The sequence below is a fragment of the Hyaena hyaena genome, unplaced genomic scaffold (assembly GCF_003009895.1).
Source record: "Hyaena hyaena isolate Hyena2069 unplaced genomic scaffold, ASM300989v1 scaffold_198, whole genome shotgun sequence".
Taxonomy (NCBI): domain Eukaryota; kingdom Metazoa; phylum Chordata; class Mammalia; order Carnivora; family Hyaenidae; genus Hyaena; species Hyaena hyaena.
In genome coordinates this window covers 1,349,243-1,376,299 of record NW_024080829.1, presented here as the reverse complement: position 1 = coordinate 1,376,299, position 27,057 = coordinate 1,349,243, and the positions used below count along the sequence as shown (strand labels likewise).

General features: G+C 38.2%; 2 protein-coding genes across 3 annotated transcripts; one reads left to right on the top strand and one right to left on the bottom strand.

The window, feature by feature from the left end:
* Positions 1-208: 208 nt before the first annotated feature.
* Positions 209-4,104, bottom strand: LOC120238027 (centrin-4-like). The gene is made up of 5 exons (XM_039241603.1): positions 3,971-4,104; positions 2,667-2,804; positions 1,946-2,074; positions 1,196-1,324; positions 209-1,006 (listed from the first exon to the last, which is right to left on the bottom strand). Exons 1-5 carry the CDS (start codon positions 3,971-3,973, stop codon positions 917-919), a joined length of 489 nt encoding a protein of 162 aa, XP_039097534.1. The 5' UTR covers positions 3,974-4,104; the 3' UTR covers positions 209-916.
* A 195-nt stretch (positions 4,105-4,299) lies between these two features.
* Positions 4,300-16,978, top strand: BBS12 (Bardet-Biedl syndrome 12). Of its 2 annotated transcripts, XM_039241619.1 has the most exons (3): positions 4,300-4,425; positions 12,158-12,219; positions 14,755-16,978. In XM_039241619.1, the coding sequence occupies exon 3, from the start codon at positions 14,765-14,767 to the stop codon at positions 16,904-16,906; it is 2,142 nt and encodes a 713-aa protein (XP_039097550.1). In that variant the 5' UTR covers positions 4,300-4,425; positions 12,158-12,219; positions 14,755-14,764; the 3' UTR covers positions 16,907-16,978. The 2 variants fall into 2 exon arrangements, with proteins under 2 accessions (XP_039097550.1, XP_039097551.1); XM_039241620.1 differs by lacking the exon at positions 12,158-12,219.
* The last annotated feature ends 10,079 nt before the right edge of the window (positions 16,979-27,057 follow it).

Here is a 27,057-nt window from a genome sequence, read left to right as displayed (position 1 = left end):
GAAGTGTACTGGGCCCCAGGCCCAGTCTTGTGTGACCCAGTGGGAAATCAAAAGACTGTATCTTGAGACTGCCTTTGTCAATAGATTGGCTCTTTCATAGGAAACAAAGTTAAATTACAAGAGTCAAAATATTAAATGAGTTAGAAAATATATACTTATCCTGAGAGTTTTTATCCATAGCGAAGCTGCATAATGAAGCATAAGGATACAAGATTTACAATCCATGTTTTATTATCTATGAGCAATTGAGCAATGTTTAAATTTCTCTGAGCTTTAGTTTTCTTGTATGTAGTAAAATGGAGCTAATACCACCAGCTTCCAAGTTGTAACATATTAACTGAGATAACATGTAAAATCCCTACCACGGCCCAAGACAGAGTCATTAAATGCTCACTTGCAGGGTCAAACTTACAGGAAAATCTGGGTAGTATAAGTGCTTTGAATTTCTTTATAAGAAGAAAACTAGCAAATAAAGTATTTGCTAGGCAATTTTATTTAATACTTTACATATCTGAATAACTGATTAAAAAGCAAATATTTATCAGTTTTTAAAGAGTTACACAAAGGAAAATAATAGGGAAAGTAATTGTTTGTTTGCCAAATTCATTTGGATGTGGGCTCAGTTTCATTAAACTTGAAAAAATTCTAAGTCTTTAGACCCTGGGAGTCCAAAAATAGCAGTTGGAATTAATACTGGTTTTGGATTCACGGTTCACAGAAATCATTATATTGTCTTTCTTGATGCTATAGATGTTTAACAACATGTTGATAGAAGCCTAACTTCTTGGATGGATTATACATCAAGTCACCAATCTGTGCAAATAAACTAAAAATTGAAAATGAATACATTCAGATATTATGGAACTGTATAACAAATACAAAGTTATTAACTTTACAGAATGAATTTTAAAAAGTATTAATAAAGAGTGGTCTTTTTCATCATTCTCAAAAATTCTTCCTCATTTATTTCTCCATCCCTATCACGATCAGCTTCATCAAGCATTTCCTGTAAAACAAAATGTAAATATGGTATGTGAAATCATTAAAAGTGAATGATACAATACTCAAATATATATACAAATTTTATTTTGAATGTATCTGAGTCCATCTAAAGAATATAACTGTAAATTATAATATATAAATTATAATTGTATATAAATTATAAATGTAAATTATAAAAATAAGTAAAATTTACCTGAAGTTCATCATCTGTTAAATTTTCCCCTAGTTCCTTAGCAACTCTCTTGATATCGTTTAGTGTTATGCTTCCAGTATCATCATCATCAAATAATTTGAAAGCCTTCAATATTTCTTCTTTTTCACTCTTTAAAAACAGAAACAACTAAATGTCATTAGATCTTTCATTTATTTATCAAATTGGACTTAATGGGTGTTTGAGGTCTAGAGCAGCAATGTGCCAGGTAGCTGAGTTTACTTACTGTTCTAGCTTTTAACAATTATTCCAATCTCACATCTGCTCTCAGGTTATTTAAATTCAGAATTTGTTCAAGTGGAAGAAGCAAGGGTGATAAAAATAATGGACATCTATCAGTAATTGATATCAATTACCAAAAATGTAAGCTCTAACAGGGAGATCGTCTCATCCAATGCTCTCTAGAATAGTGCCTGGCAAAAATAGGCACTCAAGAGTAGTTTGCTGAATTCAAGTCTTCAAAATGCTGACCTCATTTTCTCCATCCAGCCATTTATCCTTATTATTTCCTAATAACCTTCTCCACACTGGACAGTCTTCATTACTACCCTGAAAACGTCTTTAATCTTGCTATTCCTCTCTATCTAAATCCCACCTATTTTTAAAGACCTAGTTCCAATTCTTTGATTGCTCCAGCCAAAAATAATAATAATAATAATAATAATAATAATGATAGTAATAATTAGAAGGTTATTGCTTGTATTTCTTTGAAAAACAAAATCACTACTATACCATTTTTACAGTCATTATGGCCAAAAAATCTTCGAAACTAATGGTGCCAATTCCTTCTTTGTCGATTTCAGCTATCATTTTTTTAATTTCTTCTTTCTTTGGTTCAAATCCTAAGGCTTGCATTGCAATCTGAAATAGAAATCAAATAAATAATAATAATATGCCACAATCTCATTCCTAGCTTTTAAATTACCTATTACTAGATTTTCTCCTTTTTACTATGGACTAGGCATAAACCTAGCAAGTCAGTTCAGCAGGCCTAGGTTCCAATCCCATTGTGCCATAGGATATGTTACTACTGTTACACCTTGAGTTTTTGCTGTACTCATTCATAAAATGAGAATAGATATCATTTTGTTATTATGGGGCAGGTACATATACTGATGGTGTAGGTGTCCACAATAAAGAGACTTTATACCAAGCTTTTAGAAGGCTACTGTTGGGGCACCTGGGTGGCTCAGTCAGTTAAGTGTCTGACCTTGGCTCAGGTCATGATCTCACGGTTTTGGGTTCGAGCCCCGCATCCGGTTCTGTGCAGGCAGCTCAGACCCTGAAGCCTGCTTCAGATTCTGTCTCTCTCTTTCTCTCTCTCTGCCCCTCCCCCACTCATGCTCTGTTCTCTTTCAAAAATAAAAAGAAATTTAAAATCTATAGAAGGCTGCTGTTAGAGATTGAAAGATTTGTTTTTAAAATGTTTTAGAGTTAGAAGTCATTTCAAAACCTTCAATTCTTTCACATCTATGGTTCCAGACCCATCAACATCAAATAAATCAAAGGCCTCTTTAATTTCTTGCTTTTGGGTTTCATTCAATTCAAGTTTTGCTGCTCTTTTCTTCCATTGGTCTGAACTTGTGGATGCCTGTAATAAATACACATGTGCATGTAAAGCTACATAACAGGAAAAGTTACCAGAACCAGAATAATTGATGATAAATTAAATAAGCATGTTCAAGAACCCTATTCCCTAGTACATAATGACCATCACCAATCTCCACCTTTTCCCTTTGCTAACATTTATGCTATTAGTTATTAATATCTTGGTGGAAAGCCTGATGGTTCTTTTTACCACTTGTTTTTCCTTCAACCTAGTACCTTTTGAGAGAAAGAGGCAAAGGCAGGCATGCTATAACATAAGATGTTATGACAGAATAGGCTGGTCTTACTTGGTATATCTGAAAATAAGTGTTTAAGGCATACCTTTTACCTAGGCCTTAATAAGATTTATTTTGTGGGATATGCTTAACTGAAACGTGATATCCTTTCCCACCTTTTAGCCTACTTTTCTGTATTGCAGAGGCTACGAAGTGAAAAACTACATCTTCCAGGTGAAAAACTACTCCAGTGATCTGTATAAGAATAAATGTTAGGCCAATTATCAGTATCCAGGCAAAGTGGAGGTCATCTGCCTGCTGTTGTTCCGCAGCCTTATTTCAATATCTTGTCTCCCCATCTTTGGGTTAGGAAGCCGTAGCAGCAGAGACGGCAACTGGACTCCGCGCTCCTGTGCACCTAGTCACTAGTTTCCGTGGGTTCGCTGTGGTAGCGGCAGATTCTTGATCCCTGGACAGCGAAGACACTGGTGTGGTCCCTAACTCCACAGTTCACCCTTCACAACCTTCACCTTCCCACCAGTGGCAGAGTTCGTAGCTACCCTGGCCAGTCACTTTTTCGGAGGTCAGGACCTCTTTTCCTAGAGCCCTAGACCCTCCAACAGACTTTTAAGTTTCTTTTTCTCTGTATTCAATTCCTTTCTGGCTAGTGGTTTCTATTTTCATCATGGAACCTATAGCAGAGTGCTGGTATTAGCGGCTGGCGGGGATAAACAGGAGAGCCGCTCCTGTGTCCCTAAGAGCCTTGGGCAATGTGCTTCCATTTGATCACGAGAGGAGGGGTTACTAAACGACACTCGAGGATCAGGTAGGCGAATAATGTATTTCATATACCAAACACAATTCCTTTTTTTTATCCGGAGAGAAACTTCAGCACCAGCCCTGGCCCAGCAAGCGGTTACAGCTTCACACTCACCATGTCACCAACTGGTGCCCTCAGCCTGGACCTCCTGATCTCAGCCGCCGGCAGCTCAGCCCAACGGCAGCCTTCACAGTTCAGAAATCGTTGCTAAGGCCGCTCTGGCTGGCCTCACGAGCAGCCCCGCCCAGAGTGGCCTACTGATTGACAGTAGTTCCACCCAATAGTCAGAAAAGAAGGATCTTTAGGCCAACCCATTCTCTCTACTCTCTACCAATAAGATAACGCTCTGCCTTTCCCAGCCAACCCTTAAGCAGAACTTTTCCTCTGGTTTCTTAGCGACCAGCCCCACCCAGCCAGCCGGCTGCCCCGCTTCGCACATGCGCAAAATGCGGGCGGGGAAGGGGGCGTCTTCTCCCCGGCGCTTTGGTGTCCAAGGGCCAGCCAGAACCGCGTCTGGCGGTGGAAAGCCGGGGACTGGAGCCTCACATGAAGATGGAGAAAAGAACGAGGTTAGTAACGAGGTGCTTCTACTGACTGCTAAGTCTTCAGTGCAGACGTGGAGAGCCCTTATTTGCTTTTTTGACCTCTTCGTGCCCGGGGTTAAGAACGAGAATCCAGGGCCTGGCGGGTCGGGTGAATTGGTCCACTTTGGGTTTACCATCCGGCTGGGGTTGCCAGAAGTGGAGAGGACTGCCCTTTCCATACGCCGCTCGATATTTCTCAACCCCCATAGTGCTTGGGGATTGGCCTTGAGCATTTCCCTCTGGTTCGGAGAGATTCTGGCGCGGTAGGGGTATAGCTGGAAGGAGGTGGGGATGGGGACTGGAAGGAAGCGGGAATGGGTGTTGTGATGCACCAAGCCTCACCACATAGAAAATGGTTTTTACCTGTATTGTAGTATTCATTCGCCTGGCAGGACTGTGGCCCCACACATAATTACTGTCTGACATCTACCGCCCACCTCCACCCTCCGCCATTCCAATGGTTGAATCCCGAGATTTGGCCTGCTTTCCAGACATCTCCAGCATAGATCCACAGTCATGAGTCAGATACAGGTAGCTTGATAATCCAATAGACTCAGTAACTGCCGAGATTTAGAAGCCCATAACTGCTGAGGCACATTCTTGTCCAGAGGGCCTGACTTGCTGTTTGCCCAATCATGAATCTGGTCAGGGACCAGCTTAAAGGTGGGAAAGAATGAGGTGGACCTCTGACTTCCTGGTTGGAATGAAGAGGTGATAGCCCCTTAAAACCTAAAACCCTAATTGCTTACACATCAGGATTCTTTTTATGCCTCCTGCAGTACCTTTTGTGGAGTAAGTACTTTATTTTCCAAAAATCATACTGGATTCTCCAGCAGTAAGTGGATTCAGGAAGAACATTAACTTTTGCTTAGATTTTTTTTTCCTTTCTCCCACTTACTCCTTGAAGGTAGGGCAAAAAACTGTGCAAAGTACATTCTTGAAGAAGTCTCCCAAATCACTGTTCATACTGTAGTAAGTAGAAGTATGGCATGTTTTCCGAAACCATCATCCTGTCTGGTTCACATTATATCCCAATCAGACACCCAAGCTTTATAATCATAGATAAACAATTCACTAGGATTCTGGAAAATAGGTACGGTTATTCTAATATTAGAAGGTTTTTTTTTCTGTATAAAGTTGTTCCAGTGGGAATTAAAAAGAGGCAAGCTCAAGATATTTTGTGAACTAAGTAAAAATACTCATTCACTTATTATAATACAGCTAACCCTTGAACAACATGGATTTGAACCGTGTGGGTCCACTTATACATAGATTTTTTTTGGAGATTTTCCACTATTTGAAAAGACTCCCGGTTGAACCTCGTAGCCTAGAGATCTGAAAACATTTTAAGAAAAAGGTATTATTGTAAAAATACAGTATATAATACACATGACATATGAAATATGTGTTAATCGATTGCTTATGTTACTGGTAAGGCTTCCAAACAACAGTAGGCTATTAGTAGTTAAGTTTCAGGTGAGTCAAGAGTTATATTTCGATTTTCAATTGTGCAGTGGTTGGGGGCCCCTAACTCCCAGTGTTTAAGGGTTAACTGTGTATTGATTTTTCAGGCCATTAGTCTCACTGGGAAAGTTCCTCTTGATCAGTTTCAAGGACATTCACTTCATCTTTTCTGTTAACATTAAGAGGATTTCTGAGGCCCAGAAATGAATAGTGACCAAATATATAGAACCAAATTCTAACCTACAGAAAGTTTGATCTTATGGCAATTAAAAGGCTGATGTAATATGTTTACCTACTTTTATATCACTTTATGATTTAGGTTCTTATATTTGGGAAATTAACTTCTAGTAAAAATGATTTTTAGATTATAGGCTCAGATTGCAATTTCTAGGTCTTGGGTAGGAAGTACTTAGTCTTGAAAAGTAGCTATTACTAATGTAATTGTATTATAAAACAATAATAGTAATAATAATTAGTCTAAGAAAATATTAAATCCATTGGCACTCTTAACTAAACCTATAATTATTTAATACTTTCCACATGTACTGTGCCAGCTATTGGGTGGGTGAGTTTGAAAGGAACTGAATGTAGAGTGAAAAGAAAAATAAAGGCAAGGAACCTAAGATTAGTGGGGGAGAAAGGCACAGACACAAATACAGAATTTGAAATTCACGGTGCTAAGTGCTTTAATAGATGTGTGTAGAAAGTGCTTGAGCACAGGAAGGAGGCACTACTTCCAGGCATTGGGGAAGGTTATATCAAAAATGTGGCATTCGCCTTAGGTCATGAAAGATACATAGCATTTGCCAAGGTGAATTAAGGGTAGGATATTCAAATCTGAATATAGCATGTATATAAAAATGAAAATAAATATATGTTCTAGTGTGGCAAGATCATAGAATTTATAAAGAAGGGTAGAAAATGAGTCATAAATTACACTGAGGTCCAGTTATGGGACACTTATGTCAAGCTTGAGAGTAAAGATTTCATTTTCTAAGATAAATAGATGTTTTTAAGCAACGGACTACTTTGATTAGGTTTGTGTTTTTCAGAGATAATTCTGACAACCATATGAAGGAGGTACCATTTTGGAATTACAGTATCTCACCTAAGACAGGGCCCTATAGGAATCACATCAACTCTAAAGGTGATTGAAACTTAAATTTGTGGTGGGGGAATACTGACAGCAACATCTGTTTAATCTTGTCAATTTTGTACTTAAAAGTTAAGATAGCAAATATGGTGAAAGCCATTTCTTCATTTGCTCACCAGATAGTTCTTGAGTGTCTACAGTATGTCAGACAATATTTTTGGTATATGGGATACCTCAGTGACTAAAATTGTCCTCTTGGGAATCACATTCCAATGGAAGGAGATAGTTGATAAATAATAAATAGATATTAAACTGTGTACTATTTTATAAGGTGATAAGTGTTATGGAAAAAAAGGAAGTAGAGCATTAAAGGGAATCCAAGTAGCTAAAGTTAATCCAAACAATTAAAGGGGATTCTACACTTAAGAGGGAAAAGAGGAGTTTGTGGTGTTAAATACGGTGCCCAAGGGTAGGCCTCCTTGAAAAGGGGAAGTTGAGTAAATACTTCGAGGTAGGGAGGCAATAGATTTCTCTGGGAAGAGCATACCAGAAAGTGAGAACAACTAGAACAGAAACTCTAAGTTAAGGAGCTTGCCTTGTATGTTCCAGGAACAGAAAGGAGGCCAGAGCCCAGTGCTCAAGGGATAGAGATAGCATAGTAAGAAACAAAGAGAGGTAAGAGGGAGGAGTGCAGATTATTAGGGCTTAAAGACCTTTGTTTTCTTTCCTAGTGAAATAGGAAAGTGTTGCAGGATTTTGAACAGAGGAGTGAAAGGATCTGAGTTAATTGTTTAAAGGGGGTCCTGTGTAAGACAAAGGAGCAAAGACCTTTATGTTCCAAGTTGAAGGTTTTTAAGTAATGGAATCATGATTAGACTGCTGTATTGGGAATAGACGAGATACGCAAACTATAACTTTTGATGATGAAAGAAGTTAATCATGCCAGTCAGAAAATAATAGTATTTTTAAAAATTCAGCTCCTGAAAAGCATTGCATGTCTTAGTATTCTAAAACAAATACCTTAGATAAGACTAGGCATGATAAAAGGAAAAGAAAGCTGCTTCACATGTCAAAACCCAGTGAAGTAGTGTGACTCTGCTTCTATTAAAGCTTTAAAAAGTTAAAGAAATATTAAGCTGGCAAGTAAAGTTGTTAGGGATCTCAATAATAAAACAGACAACTGTTTGTGGAAAACAGTGGTGCTGATGTATTGCGGAACAAGAAGCAGAGTGTGTTGATTCAATGCCAAGAATAGTTACCAGAGGTGTTTTTGTCTTTGAGATTATCTATTTCACCATCCACTTCACTGTGTTTGTCCTTTTTATACTCCACTTTTTAGGAGATAAGGGATTTTTATTATAAAAAATAAGTTTGTATTTTATGTGAATTAACTAATCTCTCCAAAATAATTACTTAGAAGCTTTTCTAAACCTAGGACTGCTAAGACTTTCTTTTTTAATTGCTGCTTAAACTTGGAATAGAGTCTTCAAATGCTGAAACAGAATTTCTCTCAAATATGTATTTATTTATTTATTTGTTTGTTTATTAATATTTTACTGAATAGAGTTGACACACAGTGTTACATTAGTTTCAGATATATAGCATAGTGATTCCACAACTCTATATGTTATGCTTTGCTCATCACAAATGGAGCTATCATCTGTCGCCATACAACGCTCTTACAGTACCATTGACTATATTCTTTATGTTGTACTTTCATCCCTGTGACTTATTCTTTCTATAATTGGAAGCCTGTACTTCCCACTTCCTTTCACCCCTCTTTACCTATTCCCTGTACCCCTTCCCTCCAGCAACCACCAGTTTGTTCTCTGTATTTATGGATTAGTTTCTGCTTTGTTTTGTTGTTGTTGTTTTAGATTCTAGATGTAAGTGAAATAATTGAATATTTTTTTTATCAGTTTTATGTAACTTTTTGTCTGTATATTAGTTTTGTTTAAGTAATTTCATGTCTTCCCTGGGAAAACCTTGTTCACAGAAATTAAATATAGACTTTGAAAGTTTGAGTAAGTTTTAGGGGCACCTGGGTGGCTCAGCTGTTTAAGCGTCCGACTTCTACCGAGGTCATGATCTCACAGTCCACGAGTTTTGAGTCCCACATCAGGCTCTGTGCTGACAGCTCAGAGCCTGGAGCTTGCTTCTGATTCTGTGTCTCCATCTCTCTCTCTCTGCCCCTTCCCTGCTTGTCTCTGTCTCAAAAATAAATAAATGCTTAAAAAAAAATTAAAAGAAGAAAGTTTGAGTAAGTTTGAAATAACCCATTGCTTTTTCCTTTTGCTCTAAATTCTCTGTAACTTTTCCATTCATATAATAATATCTTGTGATTTAAACATAGTGTAGAGGGGGCGCAGGAGTGGCTCAGTGGGTTAAGCATCCTACTTCAGCTCAGGTCATGATCTCAAGAGTCGGGAGTTTGAGCCCCATATCGTGCTTTCTGCTGTCATTGCAGAGCCTGCTTCGGATCTTCTGTCCCCCTTTCTCTCTGCCCCTCCCCTGCTCATACTTTTTCTTTCACTCTCAAAAATAAATAAACATTTAAAAAAATGGATTGCAAAAAAGTGTTCATAGAGAGGAAACCATAACAAAGACTCTGATGCTTGGGGAAGAAAGAGCATACCCACATTAAGGGCATGAACAGGCTTAGAAGAAGGCAAGAAACTTTGAAAGTGGGAAATGCAATGGAAGATTCTACAGAAGAGAGGTGGGATTGCTATCATGTTGGCTCAAGGGGCAGCCAGAAGGCAGTAATGTACAGTACTTAATAGTATGGGTCTTTGGCTTTACACAAATCTTGGTTTTAGTTCATAACTTACCTCTTACTAGCTGTAAGATCTTGTAAATTACTTAACTATTTTTTCATTTTAATAGGCTTTTTGTACTTCATTATATTGTGAGAACTATTTCACATAATGCATGTGTACTACCTCATACTTAATAAGCTCTCAAAGCATGTTAGAAATGAAAAACAAGCAAAAAGCCAGTCTTTTTTAAGCTTGTCTTTTCAACGAATTATTCTGGAGTAACTGGATATCCAGGAGGGAACAAAATGACCCCTGCCTCACACCATTTACAAAAATCAGTTTAAAATGAATTATAAACACAAATATAAAAGCTAAAACAAAAAGAACAAAGTTGGACTTTCACACTCCCTTGCTTCAAAACTTACCACAAAGCTACAGCAATCAAAAAAGTGTGTTCCTGGCTTAAGGATGAACCAATAGACCAATCAGATATAATTGAGAGTCCATAAATAAACCCCAAAATCTGTTGCCAATTGATTTTTGACAAAGATACCAAAACCACTCAATGGGGAAAGAATAGTCTTTCAACAAATGGTGCTGGGACAATTTGACATCCCAAATGCAAAAGAATGAAGTTGGACCCCTATTTCACCCATATACAAAAATCAAATGTATCAATGAACTTAATATAAGACATAAAACTGTAAAACTCTTTGAAGAATACACTGGGTCAGATAAATGTGATTTTGGATTTGGCCATAGATTCTTAGATATGACACCACAAGAGCAGGAGCAACAAAAGAAAAAATAGGCAAATTAGGCTTCATTAAAATGGAAAACTTTTATGCAACAATGTACATTATCAAAAAAGTAGAAAATACAACACAGAAAGAGAGAAAATGTTTCTAAGTTATATTTTGATAAGGTTCTAGTTTCCAGAATATATAAAGAATTCTTACAGTTCAACAACAAGACAACCCAAGTTTAAAATGGGCAAAAGATTGGAATAGATATTTCTCCAATGAAGATACGCAAATGGCCAACCAGTATGAAAAGATGCTCAACATCATTGGTCATTAGAGAAATGCACGTCAAAATCAGAATGAAACATCACTTCATATCCACTAATATGTCTATTTAAAAAACAAAACAAAAAAATGGAATATTTGTATTGGTAAGCATACTGGGTTGAATAGTGTTCCCTCCAAAATTTATGTCTACCCAGAATCTCAGAATGTGATTTTATTTGGAAATGGGTTCTTTATAGAAATTGTTAGTTAAGATGAAGTTATAGTGGATTAGGGTTGGCCCTAAATACAATGACTTGTGTCTCTTTAAGAAAGCCGTGTGAAATAGATGCAGATATTTGAGTTTTATGACTAAAAGCCATAGACCTCCAGGAGGCATCTCGGAGCTGGAAGAGCCTTCTCTGGAGACTTCAGAAGGATCATGGCCCTGCAGACACCTTGATTTCTTCTGGACTCCAGAACTATTAGAGAATAAAAATATATTGTTTTAAGCCACCCTGTTTTTGGTAATTTAGTGTAGCAGCCCTAGGAAATCAAGACAACAAGGATGTAGAAAAACTGAAACCCTCATTTATTGCTGGTAAAGAAGTAAAATGGTTTAGCTGCTTTAGAAGATAGTTTGGCAGTTCTTCAGAAAGTTAAACAGAATTACCATGTGACCACTCCTAGGTATATACCCCAAATAATTGATATTCAAACCCTTGTACACAAATGTTGATAGTAGCACAAATTCACAATAGTCAAAAGGTAGAAACAATTAAAATGTTTGTCAACAGATAAACAAACAAGATGATATATACATACAATAGAATATTACTCAGCCCTTAAGAGAATGAAGTACTGATACATAACACAGTGTGGATAAACCTCAGAAACATGCTAAGTGAAAGAATATTGTGTGATTCTATTTATATGAAATAACCAGAATAGGTAAATCTATGGAGACATAAAACAGATTGGCTGCTAGAGGGTAGGGGAGAGAACAGGGAGAGAATACTTAATGGCTACAGGGTTTTCTTTTGGGGTGGTGGAAATGTTTTAGAACTAGATAAAGGTAGTGATTATACAACACTGTGAATGTACTAAGTGACACTGAATTGTACATTTTAAAATGGTTTATGTTATGTGTTCCCCTCAATTTAAAAAAAAAAAGATTAAAACAATACCATTTTTAGAAGACATATAGAAGAATATCTTTTGTAGTCAGGGGTAGGCAAAACTTTTAAAAATAAAATCCAGTAAGTGGTAATCTTTTATAAAAAGAAAAAAAAGATAAGTGAATTAGTGAAGTAGATTGTCAGACAATAGTAAGGGCCACTTGAGGTTTAAAATGACACCAGCATGGTTGTGTGTGTTTTTCTGTTTATTTTTAGCTGCACCAGGGTAAGCATGGAGTAGACAGAGTTGGATTTCATCAAGATTTGTTGCTTTGCAGGTGAGTAAGATGAACCTAAAGAGGGATAAGGATTTTGAGGGTATATGTGCAAGGGAGTGATTTTAATTGACAAATAGGAATTTAGAATTTAAACTGAGTAAGTAGAGAATTGATAATATGGGGGCGAGGGGTAAAGGACAGCAAAAACATGGTAAAATCAGATAATTTTAAGATACAGTGGGTCTCAGGATTAGAGTATTGGAGTCCTGGAGTGTATTTTGATGCTATCTATGGTTATGTCTGAGTGTATCAAGAGTTTTATTTTCATTTTACAGAATTGAAATTTTCACAAAAGAGCGTTTGTACCTGATTTCAGACAATTTATTATACATTTTCCTATGCTGTACTCACTTTTCTCCTTAGTCCTTGAAAGCTTATAGGAAGCTACTCTTGAGGAATAGTTGTATTTTGGCTTCCTCCTGATCTTATGGTGTCTCAGATAGTGGTGTTCCTCAGCTTCAAGGATGAATCTAGGTATTATAGAAACAAATTTATCAGGGGCACCTGGGTGGCCCAGTCAGATCAGTGTCTGACTTCAGCTCAGGTCATAATCTCATGGCTTCTGAGTTCCAGGCCCATGTAGGGCTCTTGCTGACAGTTCAGAGTCTGGAGCCTGCTTCAGATTCTCTGTCTGCCTCTCTTCGCCTCTACCCTGCTTGCGCACTTTCTCTCTCTCTCAAAAATAAACAAACATGAAAAATAAAACTTAAATCATCCTAACTGCCAGGACACCTGGTGTCTCAGTCAGTTAAGGGTCTGACCTCAGCTCAGGTCATGATCTCATGATTTGTGGGTTTAAGCCCTGTGTTGGGCTCTGTGCTGACAGCTCAGAGCCTGGAGCCTGCTTGGCATTCTGTGTCTCCCTCTCTTTCTGCCCTACCGCTGCGCGTGCTCTCTCTCTCTGTCTTTCAAAAATGAATAAACGTTAAAAATAATAATAATAAAATAAATAAATCACCCTAATTACCATACATCACTTTAAAAAGCTATAAAAAAAGAAAAACAAATTTATCAAATGAAGAACAAAAATCTAAATTGTTTGCTTTTAGATATTTTGGATTTAAAAGATTGTGATAGGGGCGCCTGGGTGGCTTAATTGGTTAAGCGTCCGACTTTCACTTAGGTCATGATCTCGCGGTTCGTGGGTTCGAGCCCCGTGTCAGGCTCTGTGCTGACTGCCAGCTCAGAGCCTGGAGCCTATTTCAGAGTCTGTGTCTCCCTCTCTCTCTGACCCTCCCCTGCTCACGCTGTCTCTCTCTCTCTCTCTCCTAGAAATAAATAAAACACTTAAAAAAAAAAAAAAGACCATGATAAAAAATATCACTCAAAGAATTATAAGGTCTTAGAATTAGAAGAGAAATTTATATTATTTACAATTTCAGTTCTAGTCCTTTAACTGAGAGCTTGTATTTCACAAGACATTTTATTATAGACAGCTTTTCAATTGAAGGGTATTTGTTAAAAAATTCTTTTTTACTGGGATAAAGTTTTTTTCTTGTAAGTTCTTCTTTTTTATTAGTCTTAGATGTGGATTTTGAAATATTATGTGGAAAAAGCCTAATAGCTCTTGAACTTCTCTTTAAGCAATATTTTCCCCCATTACATTGTAACCAATAACCAAGTACATCTTCTCACCTGCATCCCTCTTCCACATTCCTTATCTGAGGATGATGCTTAGCTGGCCTCTCTGCCTCCAATCAGGCACCCATCTAGTTCATTCCCTATGCTGTTTTCAGAGTGGTAATATATCCAAAACACTGGTAGTCATAGTAGTAGTATTCAGAAGGGATTATATGCCAGGCACTGTTCTAAGCACTGTACTCATTTATTCCTTATGATAACCTTATGAAGTAGCTTGTGCTATTGTCCTCATTTTTCAGATGTGAAAGCAGGGTAGAGTAGTTAAATCATTTGATGAAGCCTACACATAGCTAGTAAGCATTAGAGCCAAGTTCAAACCCAGACTTCTAGATTGAGAGCACAGGCTTGCAAACTCTACATCAAACTGTTTCTTAATCTTCCTTACTTAAAACACTTCAGTGATTGATTCCCATCATAGGGTCAGGCTTGGCATGTCACATAATGCCCTTCATGTTCCAATCCTTTTCTCTCCTATAACTTCGTCCCCCATTTCCCACTATTTTCTTTATATTCCCATGAAACTAAACTACTTGTATTACCCAAATACACTATGTTTTTTCACATATATGTGCATTTACTACCACCTCCTTTAATTTGCTCTTTCAGATTATTCTTCAAAACTCATTTCAGTCACTGCCTTCTTCTGGAAACACTACCAGGATTATTACCTGCATGATCCATTTCCCCTATTGAATGAAGTGTTCCTTCCCTACATGCCCATACGTTTATCTCAATATCATTAGAATACCATGTCACTGCACTGACCATATTTCATGGAAACTATATATATCAGAAACTCCTCAAAGGCAGGGACTATATCTTATTTTTCTTTTATGAGCAATTATAACCATGAATTACACTGAATAAAGTGCCAAGTTTTTATTTTATTTGCAGATGATGATTCATGGTGATGGCTTGCAGGGTCATAAATAAAAGAAGGCACGTGGGACTTCAGCAACTTTCATCATTCTCAGGAACAGGAAGAACCCTCCTAGGCCCAGTAAAATCATCTAAATTTATTATTGATGAAGAGTGTCATGAAAGTATGTTAATCAGTTCAATAGTAAGGCTTCTTGAAAGTTTGGATTTAACCAGCGCAGTGGGACAACTTCTCAATGAAGCAGTTCAAACACAAAATAGCACATATAAAACTGGAACCAGTACCCTTTTGCTTCTTGTTGGTGCATGGAGCAGTGCCGCTGAAGAATGTCTTCATTTGGGTGTCCCTATTTCATTAATAGTGTCTATAATGTCAGAAGGCTTGAACTCTTGCATTGAAGAGGTAGTTTCCCTTCAAGTACCTATCCACAATGTATTTGACCATGTAGACAACACAAAGACATTTTCTGGACTTGACACATGTAGTGTCAATTTGTGTCCTTTTCTACAAATCCCTTCAGATACTGGTTTACTGAAAGAGCATGATCTTAAAGATGTTGCCTCTCCATCATTGACCATTTACAACCTTTCTGGGATACCTGTTGGATCACCTAAACTCTTTAGACCTCAGGCTGAAGTTGAAGCAAATAAAAACATATTACAAAATCCTCAAATTCTGAAAAAGAGTCTGCTCGCAGACAACCACTGTAGAAAGTCAATACTAATCCACAGTAGGCATTTTAATAGGCCAGATAGTAATCAGTGGATAAACAAACCAGAGGGATTTCTAGAACAACGTGGTGCAGCTACTCCCCATACTTACAGATGTAATGATTTGGTAGAGTTGGAGATGGGTTTGAGTCACGGAGATCACAACAGCATGAAATTAGTAGATGAAGCAGTTCGACTGCAGTATCAGAATTCAGGTATGCAACAAGGCAACTGTTCAGTACCATTTATGTTTGACATTTCAAGAATCTTCACTTGCTGTTTACCCGGTGTAGCTGAAACTTTTTCATGTGTCTGCCCAGGATATATCACTGTTGTGTCAATATCTAATACTACTCTGATCAAGGAATTGCAGAATCAGCCTATCCGGATTATTCTCATTGAGGGTGACCTCACAGAGAATTATCGCCACCTGGGATTTAATAAGGCTGCAAATATTAATACACTGTTAGAAAGCGTGAAGTTTCAACAAGACAGCTCAGAAGAACGGTGGACAAATAATGTATTACAGGTATTAATCAAGTTCGATGTGAACCTCGTCTTGGTACGAGGAAATGTTTCTGAATACTTAACTGAAAAGTGCATACAGAGTAAGCGGTTGGTAATTGGGTCAGTGAACAACAGTGTGATGCAGGCTTTTGCAGAAGCTTCGGGAGCAGTACAGGTGACCTACATTACACAAGTGAATGAAAACTGTGTGGGCAGTGGGGTCTGTGTGAACTTCTGGAGAAGTATTCCCTCAGATGTCATAGATAGAATCAACATAATGACAATCATGATAAAAACGGAAGGAATTAATTTGGTTACAGTAGTACTCACTAGCCCACTGCCTGCACAGATGCAAGCCAAAGAAGATAGGTTCTGGACTTGTGCCTATCGTCTATATTATGCTCTAAAAGAGCAAAAGGTCTTTCTTGGAGGTGGTGCAGTTGAATTTTTGTGTCTTAGCCATCTTCAAATTCTTGCAGAGCAATCGCTGAGTAAAAGAAACCACGTCTGTTCAGGATGGCTTCATAATACATCTTCTTGGCTGGCCTCATCTCTGACACTATACAGATCAACTGTGCTGAAATACCTGGCAAATGGATGGCACAAATACCTTTCAACTCTCATGTATAACACTGCCAATTACTCATCAGAATTGGGAGCCAGCACAGTCATTCAACAACATCTACAAAATGCTACAGACTCTGGCTCTCCTTCATCTTACATCTTGAATGAATATAGTAAACTAAATAGTGGAATTTTTAATTCAGGCACTTCAAATAAACTTGAACAGATTCCAAGTGTTTATGACAATGTTACACCAAAGATTGAGGCATGGCGCCGAGCTTTGGATTTAGTGCTTTTAGTACTTCAGACAGACAGTGAAATTATTACTGGACTTGGACACACACAGATAAATTCACAGGAAACAGAAGGCTTTTTATTTTTGTAGTGTTATTGGCTAAGTCTTTTGGAAAATAATCTTTTGTAATATATCATGCTAATAAATTTCCTAGTTGCCAAATCATAGTATCTAAGATGCCAGCTATTACCAAGAAGGAAATTACTGATGTCTGTCAATAACTGTAGGGTCTGAGATTTCACTAGACTTACAAGCTAACAGGTTAGCCTGTTACTATTTCATGGTATGCTACAAGATACATGAGACACTTGGGACAGAGACAAAGCACTCCTATTATTCACAAACAAAAATGGTAACCAGAGCTTCCTGTTGGTTTGTATCAGAGATGGAAGATGGCATACACAGTGGGTTGTGTTGCAGAAAAGGAATACTGAGTTTGGGACTTCTGCTTTTATAATAAACAGAAACAATCCTGTTCTTTAAAGGTCCAAGGGGAGTTGTTACCTCATTCCTCAAGGTTATTCAGTGTAAATACATGCCAGAGACATGTACTGGGTAAAGATAGGTCAGGTCCTTGCATTCATGGCATACGCAGAAATATGCAGGGTCACTCAGAGCCCATACTGGATAACCTCTTCCAGTACTCACCCCTTAACCTGACATACTCCTGGCCAAACTTGAATTTTCATGTATGAATACCACTCTTTTGGCTAGTACGATTAATCTGACTGGTTGTTTAGTCAATACCAGATCTATTTAGTTTTATATATCAGTTAACTAAGATTGCTGTCAGACTCTGAGCAGCAGGATGAAACTTGTCTGTAGTATTGACCTCAGTGATGCCCCCCAAGGTCTTGAATTTAGTCAATTTTAAATTCCAAGGGAGAGGGGTCTTTTTATTAACCTGAATGTACTGTAAGATCAATGTATCATACATTATGACCCATGCCAGGAAGCTTTGACTGAGTTGTTGGTCTTCAGTGTCACTGACAAAATTACACAAGGCAATAGATGGCCAAAACACATCCCCCATCCCTAATGGAGAGACCTACTGTGGCCCATTTTCCCCATATACAAGCACATCCCAACAGAGCGAGGTCACTGTACTTAAAGATTTGTTGTGAAACCTGATTTGAATCACCATTATGTGATTTGATTAAGTCACATAGGTAGTGTCACTCACTGGTTGCAGCCTTATTGCTATACATGGTAAAATCCAAGGCTACTCAGACATTAAGAGAAGTATAAGATCTGTCAGATTGAAACAAGGTTATGCTGGTTCCTGTGTTTGTACATTTTCACATCTAGAAGCTGCCATTTGTAGCATTATGTACTGCCTCCAATACTGAATAAGAGTCTTATTAAGGGGACAACATTTGTTTGTTTGGCTCTCAGAGGAATTAAGTGTTATGACTCTGTCTAAATAATGTTGAGAAACTACTTGGCAAACAAAGTTCTGAATTTAGTTCAGGTATATCATCCACTTCTGGTAGAGGAAGATAATAGTCACCATCAGAGCCATCGATCATTGAGACAGGCTTAACCACCAGAACATCATCTATATAGTGAACTTTTGGGACATCAGAACGTAGAAGCACTGGCACTAAATCCTAACCTGCCAAAGGGTTAGGGTGGGTTAGGGTGTGGTAGTACATGGCAGGGAGTTTGTCTCATTTCTCCAGATGCAGTAATACCCTGAATGGGAAAATCTCCTCTGGCACTTTATGACCATTTGTAATATAAGCATGTAACCCCTCAATACCAGTTATATATTTTTATAACAGTTTATTCTAATCTTAGTGTTGACTTTAGTCACTTTTTCCCTCTATGGGAACATGGACCAAGAAGTGTAACACTGGCACATCCGGGGCTTTAACAGTTGCCAAGAGATTATGTTATCTCCCTTCATGCAAGGAGGCTATTTATCTTTCTTGGCCCTGTCTTTAGTGTTGATGTCATCTTCTTACCTGTGCACTTCCTAGTATCTGGGGAGCACCCAAACTGGGGATCTTTCTTTTTGCCCTCCATATAACACCGTACCTCCTCAGTGTCCTGCAGGCCTTGGTACCTTTGACCACCCTATGCCTAATACCGATTTCTCCTAGACTGGGGACTTGGGCACCTGTATCTAGCAGAGCCACTTTCTTCTCCCCAAGTTTCCCCATCACACTTGGCTTTTTCCTTAAAGCAGCTGAGGTCAGATAGAGGGTGAAGGAATTATCAAGAAGTGCAGAGAGAGAGAATGGCTTCATCCCAGTAAGCAATGCTTTGCATTTAATTTTGGTTCTGATCAGCTGCCCAACTTGTGCTCAACAAACTTACAATTTTAGTGTACTCAAAGTTTTATTTCCTCATTGCTGGCAACATTTGTTTCAGCTTTGAGGACCCCTTGACTTAGCAGCCACAGCCAAATTGCTTCTTGGCTAGAGACGTGGGGCATGCTGCCTTGTTATATTGACATCGTTTCTCTTCCCACCCTGAGGTAAGTCAGCAATAACCAATACATGATTTGGGTGGTTTGTTTTAATCCTACTTCTCACTGCTTATCCTCCAAACATAATTTAACAGTGAGGGTACAGTATGACAGTGGGGACTTATATTCTCCTTCCCCTTTCCAACTACTTAGGTGAAAACATTTACTGTTGGATGTCAGGAAGACCTCTCTTTTAACCCAGCCCATTGGGCCCCTCATATTTTCCAGAAAACTATGGCTCTCTCAGCCAAAACTCAAGAACTGGCAGGGTCTTAGATTTTTGCCTTGTTTACAAGCTAACAATTAAAATTCCATGGGATACTGGCAGAAGACATGAGACTCCTGGGTTGGAAACAAATGGTTATGTAGTAAGCAGAGCTTCATGTTGTTCCTCTATCTTTCCAACTCCCACAGGGGTGACATAAAAGCCATGATGAATTGCTGCATATACAATGGGTTGTGTTACAGGAGAGGAACACCTAACTTGGGCAATTCACAACTTTTACAGTGAGCAGAAGCAAGCCTGTTCTTTGTCTGGAGTGAGGTATATCATCATTGAAGGTTACTCACTGGAAACACATCCCTGAGAAATGGCCTGGAAAAAGTTCAACAAACAAAACCAAATCAAAAGAGCTCAAACTCGGCAAGAAGCTGCAGGGATGCTGAGAGCCCATCTCAAGGTCTTGCTCTTTTACTACTTAGCCATAAATCAAACATTATAAGAGCCAAATTAAGTGTAGAGTTGAATATTGGAAGAGCTCTCGGGAAATAACATAGAATTAAATTACTAATTACCTACCATATTCCAGGCACTATTTTAAATTCTTTACATATTGTATTAATTTGCTAGAGTTGCCATAACAAAATAGCACATATTAGGGGGCTTGAACAAGAGAAATTTATTTTCTCACAAATCGGATGGCTAGAAGTCTGAAATCAAGGTATTGGCAGAGTCAGTTTCCCCTGAGGCCTCTCTCCCTCACTTGTAGGTGGATATCTTCTCCCTGTGTCTTTACATCTTCCCTCTGTATCTGTGTCCTAATTTTCTCTTTTTGTAAGTCGTAATGGGTGAGGGCCCTCACTAATAACCTCATCTTAACTGAATTACCTCTTTAAAAGGACTGCCTCCATTACAGTCACATTCTGAAGTACTAGGGGCTAGGACAAATGAATTGGGAGGAGGGGCACGGTTCAGCCCATAGCACATGTTACCTCAATCTGAAACATCTGTTTTCTCCATTGTATAGAGGAGGAAATGAGCTTAATAAGGTTAAGAAGTTTGCCCAAAATCCTACAGCTAGTAGGTAGTAGAGCAGGAATTTACACTAAGATTTTATCTAGCTCCAAAATATATTTCTAAGTATTAAGTGTGATAGGAAGCTTTTTCTGTAACATAACAATAACAAAACAAGAAAAGAGAATGTCTAGTTTGTTTATAGGGATAATTTAAATATATTAGAAAATATGATTTGGTTATCCTCTACTTAAAAGAATATAATTTTTGGTTTAGAGGTTGCTTAAGTGTGGTCACATGAAAACTTTGCACAGATCATCATTCTAGTTACATATACTGTCTTTGTTCCAAGACAAAATAACAAGATTAAGTGTTGAACTGTTGTTTAAAATAAAGTGTATTATTTTACTTGACTCTCCTGTGTACTATTAACGCTTAGTTTTTGTTAAAGTATTATGAAGATTATGAGCACCACTAATATTAATGCAGATGCTTAGATGCTTAGCTCACGTTATAAAACAGATTTTTTGCAAAGTTGGTATTTGCATGTATTAGTACCCATTAAATATTTAGTAAAATCTTGTTATAAATACTTTCCTTTGAAGCTAGAAGTCTCATTTTAATGTAGATTTTGTAGGTTCATTTTGTTTTCAGATTGTAAAAAAAAATTTTACTGTTATGTGGTTTATCTGCAATGTTTCCAGTTTTTGTAAGGAATTCCTTTAAGTTTTAATTAGGGTACTGTTCTGTCCTTGCAGACTGAGGCCAATCCCTCACATAAACTTGATTCATTTAAATAAGTGAGTTTTCCAAGAAGCCCAATGAATAAGCAAGTAGACATTTCTCAAGAGACCAAAGAAGTGTTGCATTTTTTAGAACAATCTGCTTTTTTAAAACTATAGACTACAAAGAGGTTTGTAGTTATCTTACATTACATTATAGCCAGTCTTCCCAAAGATAAATAACTCTTTCTGGACAGGGGTTCACTAGCTCTTCAAAAAATAATCTTCAAGAAATTCTAGCAATGGAATCCCTACATGTATCAGAATATTAGCAGGGGTACCTGCCTACCTCAATGCTGGACAGAGGCAGCATCAGTAGAAAGGAAGTAGGAAGCAGCAAGTGTGAAGGTGTTACTGACAGATCATTGTGAGCTATAGGCCCTCAAATTGTTGAAAGGACTCTACCTGAATGGAAATATAGATAAACGGGATTTGAGAATGGGCATCACATTCTGGATGAGTGCAAAGCAACAACAAAAATAAAAAACAACCCCACTTCTATGTGTTTGTGTGGATGCAAGAGAATTGACGAGTGCTGTAGTACTCTAACCTCTGAAAAATATCAGAACTATTCAGCACATGTTTCTCTCCAAGAGGACTGAGCCACGGTCTGAGGGGGAAAAATGTTGGAAAGAAGTAAAATGGAGCAGGACAAGAACATTTGGAATAAAGGAGAGGGAAAACTTACACTGCGAATGGTAAAGCAATGTCATTTTGTATGGGTGGCAAGCAGACTCAAGAGGAAAAGACCTTTCTCTATGGAAGGTCTGTAGACTTCTAGGAGACACTGAGATAAAGGCAGAAAATCTTTCCAACTAGACTTCTCATTGACAAATAGAGAAAGGTTACACAAAAAGGGTATATTTTTGGGCCTTTATTTGTAACAGGAGAGAGACCACGGGCCATGCAGCTGAGAAATTGACCTTGGTACATCCCCATCTCCATGGGAAATCCCTCCTATGTTGGGATCTACAAAAGTCCATGTAATTTTGATCTATGAGTGGAAAAAACATGCTATTTAACCTCAAATGACCTTAATATGAGAAAAAAGATTTAAATGGATTAAAAAATTTTGAACAGACCATGAGAACTGACCAGAAAAATACTCTATTTATAAAGCAGATGAAAATTAATGTTGTAAAATGAGTTAAATAATTTAGATTGGAGTTTTTGAAAAAACAGCACACATTAGAAATGAAGATGTTAGAACAGATTGTGGAATAACAGCTGACCCAATTGAGAAAAGAATTGGGTGAAACTACATGTTACACAAGAGCACATAGTCTCCACAGAAAGCATGGTAAAGGGAGTAACCCAGGAGAGGAATCTCACAAACCCTTCCAAATTTTTATAACAGAGATCTGTATTGTATCATTTTTTTAAAAGATGCTGACTTAAATGGCCAAACTTTACAAAGGATGACCTTCCTATGTAAAGCACAGACCAGTATAACATTAGAGTCACCGTCTGGAACTTTTCTTTTCTTTTTAATTTTTTAAAATGTTTTTATTTATTTTTGAGAGACAGAGAGAGACAATGTGAGCAGGGGAGGGTCAGAGAGAGAGCGATCCACAGAATCTGAAGCAGGCTCCAGGCTCTGAGCTAGCTGTCATCACAGAGCCTGACGTGGGACTTGAACCCAAGAGCTGTGAGATCATGACCTGAGCCAAAGTCGGATGCCTAACCGACTGAGCCACCCAGGTGCCCTCCTCTGGAACTTTTCAAAGACATTAATGACATTTAAGTTTTGGGGCAGTCCTTGGCTCGCTAGTTCATGCCATTATTCTACAATAAATGGCTCTATTTAGTGAGGGGAAAGCAGCCCAAGGGTCTCAGAGAGGCAATGCTTCAGTCACCAAATGACAAGGTTTCCATGAGCATAGCTTTCCAGGCACAAACTCCTGTCAGGATAACAGGAGGAGATCCTCATCAGAGGAATTAACTCTTAACTTGTGCTAACCAAATTCACAGAGAATTAATTGTGGAAACCAAGATGCTGATTTTGTAGTTATATTTGTAACATGACTATTAGAAAAAACAGAATACTCATATGAACTGAACCAAGAATTGTTTCCTCCTTTTTCTGAAAGTCTCTGGGAAGCTAGGAACATTGCTTGTTGAGGCTGGAATTGAAGCCATGGGACCCCTCTGATTCAGTGCTAGCCAGACACCCTCTCTTTGGGACAATGCTGGACACCCACCATGAACCAGGAAGATGAGCTTTTTGCTCACTTCTGTTGTCATACTCTAGTCAGAAATTAAGTTAATGAATTAGACACTACTTTCTTTTTACTCAATTGTATTCTTTTTTTTTAACATTTTTATTTATTATTGAGACAAACAGAGCATGAGTGGAGGAGGGGCAGAGAGAGAGGGAGACACAGAATCTGAAGCAGGCTCCAGGCTCTGAGCTGTCAGCACAGAGCCCGATGCAGGGGCTTGATCCCACAAACCGTGAGATCATGACCTAAGCCAAAGTCAGATGCTTTACCAATTGAACCATCCAGGTGCCCCAACTCAATTGTATTTCTGACCTGCTTTCTGGTGTTAGCATCCTGTGGTAACTTTTGAATGTTAACTTGCTAATTTGAGAGACATCTCTCCTATAGTGACATCTAATAACCACAATCACCCACTTTGTGATATTTGTTAACCCACCAGAACTTAACCTCATCTCCAGATTCTGGAAGCAACAGATCAGTCCCCAGGGACCAGCTAAAGGCTCTCCCTTTCATGATAAAAGAACGATAAAGGGGGAGGTACCTATCAACTTCCAGGATGCACTTGGAGTATAGTTAAATAAGCACTAGACTCAAAACTAGAAGCTCTTTTTCCCTAATCTGACTTTGCCCCCTATGTGACCTTGGGCAAGTCACTTAACCTCTCTTAAATCTGTTTATTTATCAGTAAAATGTATTCTTAAAGTGACTTTGAGGCTTAAATTAAATATGTGTTATGATAACCTAACTCAGCTGCATGCAAATATCTAGGGAAATAAGCATTTGGAACATTATTATAAAGCAATTTTGTGAGATTTTTGTTTCTTTCCTGACTTTACAATTTTAGTGATTCTCCTTTGTGCCCCTTCCTCCCTGATCCTCCTCATAGTGATTAGATATAACGTCCATGAACACAAAGGTCAGCGTGCCTACTTTGGAGATAAGAGCAATAGGAGGGAAGAGTACTAGGCAAGATGTATTTCACTTCTCAAGATGGCTGGAGGAGAGAAGAACCCAGTTAAGATAATAATGATAACAATTAATAATAGTAGGTTTGGTGTAGCGCTTTACCCTTTTAAATAGTTACTGACCTTGTAGACCACTTCTAAGAGAGCTGGACTTCTCTCTCCCACATGGGTTTGCTGGCCTCAGGGAGCAGAGCCAAGCCCAAGCTAGGGAGACTCAGGAGTGACCAATGATGATTGTAGAACACAACACCCTTCAATCAGCCTTCCTTGAAGTATACCTGTGTCATCTGTTACAAATCATGATGTCAAATTCTTATTGTGATTGCCACCTACTTTACTTAGTATTTTGTTTACATAGAGCAATAGTTCTCAGCCTTGGTTTCAAATAAGAATCAACTGGGGGCCTTTTATGACTGTTAGTGTCCTGACCACATCCATAGATATTTATTTATTTAGTCTGAGGTTAAGGCGCTGGGCACTGGTACTGTTAAGAACTCCCCCAGGTGACTGGAGTATATAGCTAAGACGGAGAATCATTGACATAAAGTGGTGATTTTTCCCTTGCTCAATGTTCTTCAATCCCTGGCTACACTGTAGTATCACTTGGGGAAGCTTCAGGCAGTAAATCAGAGGCTCTGGAATTGGGTCCTGGGTATGCTCATTTTTAAAGCTTCTCATATGATTATAATGTGCAGCCAGAATTGATCATTACTGCTATAATGTAAATACACTATGAAAAGATACGATATAGAGATGATATTTTTAATACAAAGTAATTGCTATCCATCCTTGGGACAATTGAATCCACATGTTCAGGGAAAATGCACAGTTTGCAACTTTGCAAAAATATGAAAAATCATGCACTTAGCTCCAGGCTGAGGAGATAATGTTGGAAAGGAGCAGAGAGATTAGGATGAATAAAAAAAGAACAAATTTCCATGTATTATTTTACATGAAACAACTTGAATTGCTAAAATACCAGTAATCAACTTTAATTCAGCAATCATCTAAAGAGGGATCATGCCTCGCAAAGTATTGATCACAGATCTTATCTACCATTAAAGACCACTTCTTCATGCCACACATGAGGAGCAATTTATAGGCAATGGCTCACTTAATCTTCATGGTACTTCTATGAGGCAGACTCTATTATTACCTTCATTTTACAAATAAATTAAAATGAAGATAATAAAAGAAATGATAAATAATAGTACAAATAAACTGAGACACAGAGGCTAAGTGTTTTGCCCAAGGTACAAGCTATTTAGAGAGTTAGTCTGGCAGCACGCCTTGAGATACCCTAATGACAGCCAGTGGTCTCTGAAGAAGGGAAGATTCACAGACAGGAAGGTACTATGTACTGCAAGAGGAATATATTAAAATTTCTACTGCCTTTTTTTTTTTTTTTGTAATTTTAACTTTTTAAAAAACGTTATATGGGGGCGCCTGGGTGGCTCAGTCGGTTAAGCGTCTGACCTCGGCTCAGGTCATGATATCACGGTTTGTGGGTTTGAGCCCCATGCCGGGCTCTGTGCTGACAGCTAGCTCAGAGCCTGGATCCTGCTTCAGATTCTGTGTCTCCCTCTCTCTGACCCTCCCCTGCTCACACTGTCTCCCTCTCTCTCTCAGAAATAAATAAAAACATTGAAAAAAATTAAAAAAAAATGTTATATAATTTACATATACTAGTTTTGTAGGACATATATATAGAGAGAAATAAATATGCATATCTTGGGTCATCTGATCAAAGTCTGAATATGAATTCCCTAGAAGCTAATGAGCATTCAAATGACAAACACAAATACACAAATTCTACACATGGCAGAATATCAGTCTATTTTGATAGAGTAGAAAGTAAACTAGGAGCAAATTATTCATGAGACGGTGAAAATCAGAGGTGCCTGGCTGTCTCAGTTATTGGAGCGTGGGATTCTTGAGCTCATGGTCCATGGTTGTGAGTTTGAGCCCTGCACTGGATATAGAGATTACTAAATAAATAAATAAATAAATGTGTTTTTTGGTTTTTCTCTTTTAATGCTTATTTTTGAGAAAGAAAGAGAAAGACGGAGCATGAGCAGGGGAGGGGCAGAGAGAGGGAGACACAGAATCCAAAGCAGGCTTCAGGCTCCTAGCTGTCAGCATGGAACCTGAGAGGGGGCTCAAACCCATGAACTGTGAGATCATGACCTGATCAGACGCTTAACCAATGGAGCCACCTAGGCGCCCCAAATAAATACATGTTTTTAACAAATAATTAAAAAATAGGTGAAAATCAAATAGATTTTGGTTAGCTCTATCTTCTATATGTAAAACATTGTGACATACCTTCAAACATTTTGAAATACTTTTTAAAAATTTTTTATGTCTTTATTTAATTTTGAGAGACAGAGACATAACGTGAGTGGGGGAGGGAGCAGAGAGAGAGACACACACACAGAATCTGAAGCAGGCTCCAGGCTCTGAGCTGTCAGCACAGAACCCGACGTGGGGCTCGAACCCCTGGACCGTGAGATCATGACCTGCGCCAAAGTCAGACTCTTAATCTACTGAGCCACCCAGGTGCCC

Bases quoted from the DNA above. Each gene is read 5' to 3' on its own strand.
- LOC120238027 (XM_039241603.1), bottom strand. The intron at 2,075-2,666 runs GTTTTGAAATGA...TTTCTATTTCAG, and splicing joins TAGATGTGAAAGAATTGAAG to ATTGCAATGCAAGCCTTAGG. The intron at 1,007-1,195 runs GTAAATTTTACT...TTTGTTTTACAG, and splicing joins TAACAGATGATGAACTTCAG to GAAATGCTTGATGAAGCTGA.
- BBS12 (XM_039241620.1), top strand. From the start codon at position 14,765: ATGGTGATGGCTTGCAGGGTCATAAATAAAAGAAGGCACGTGGGACTT.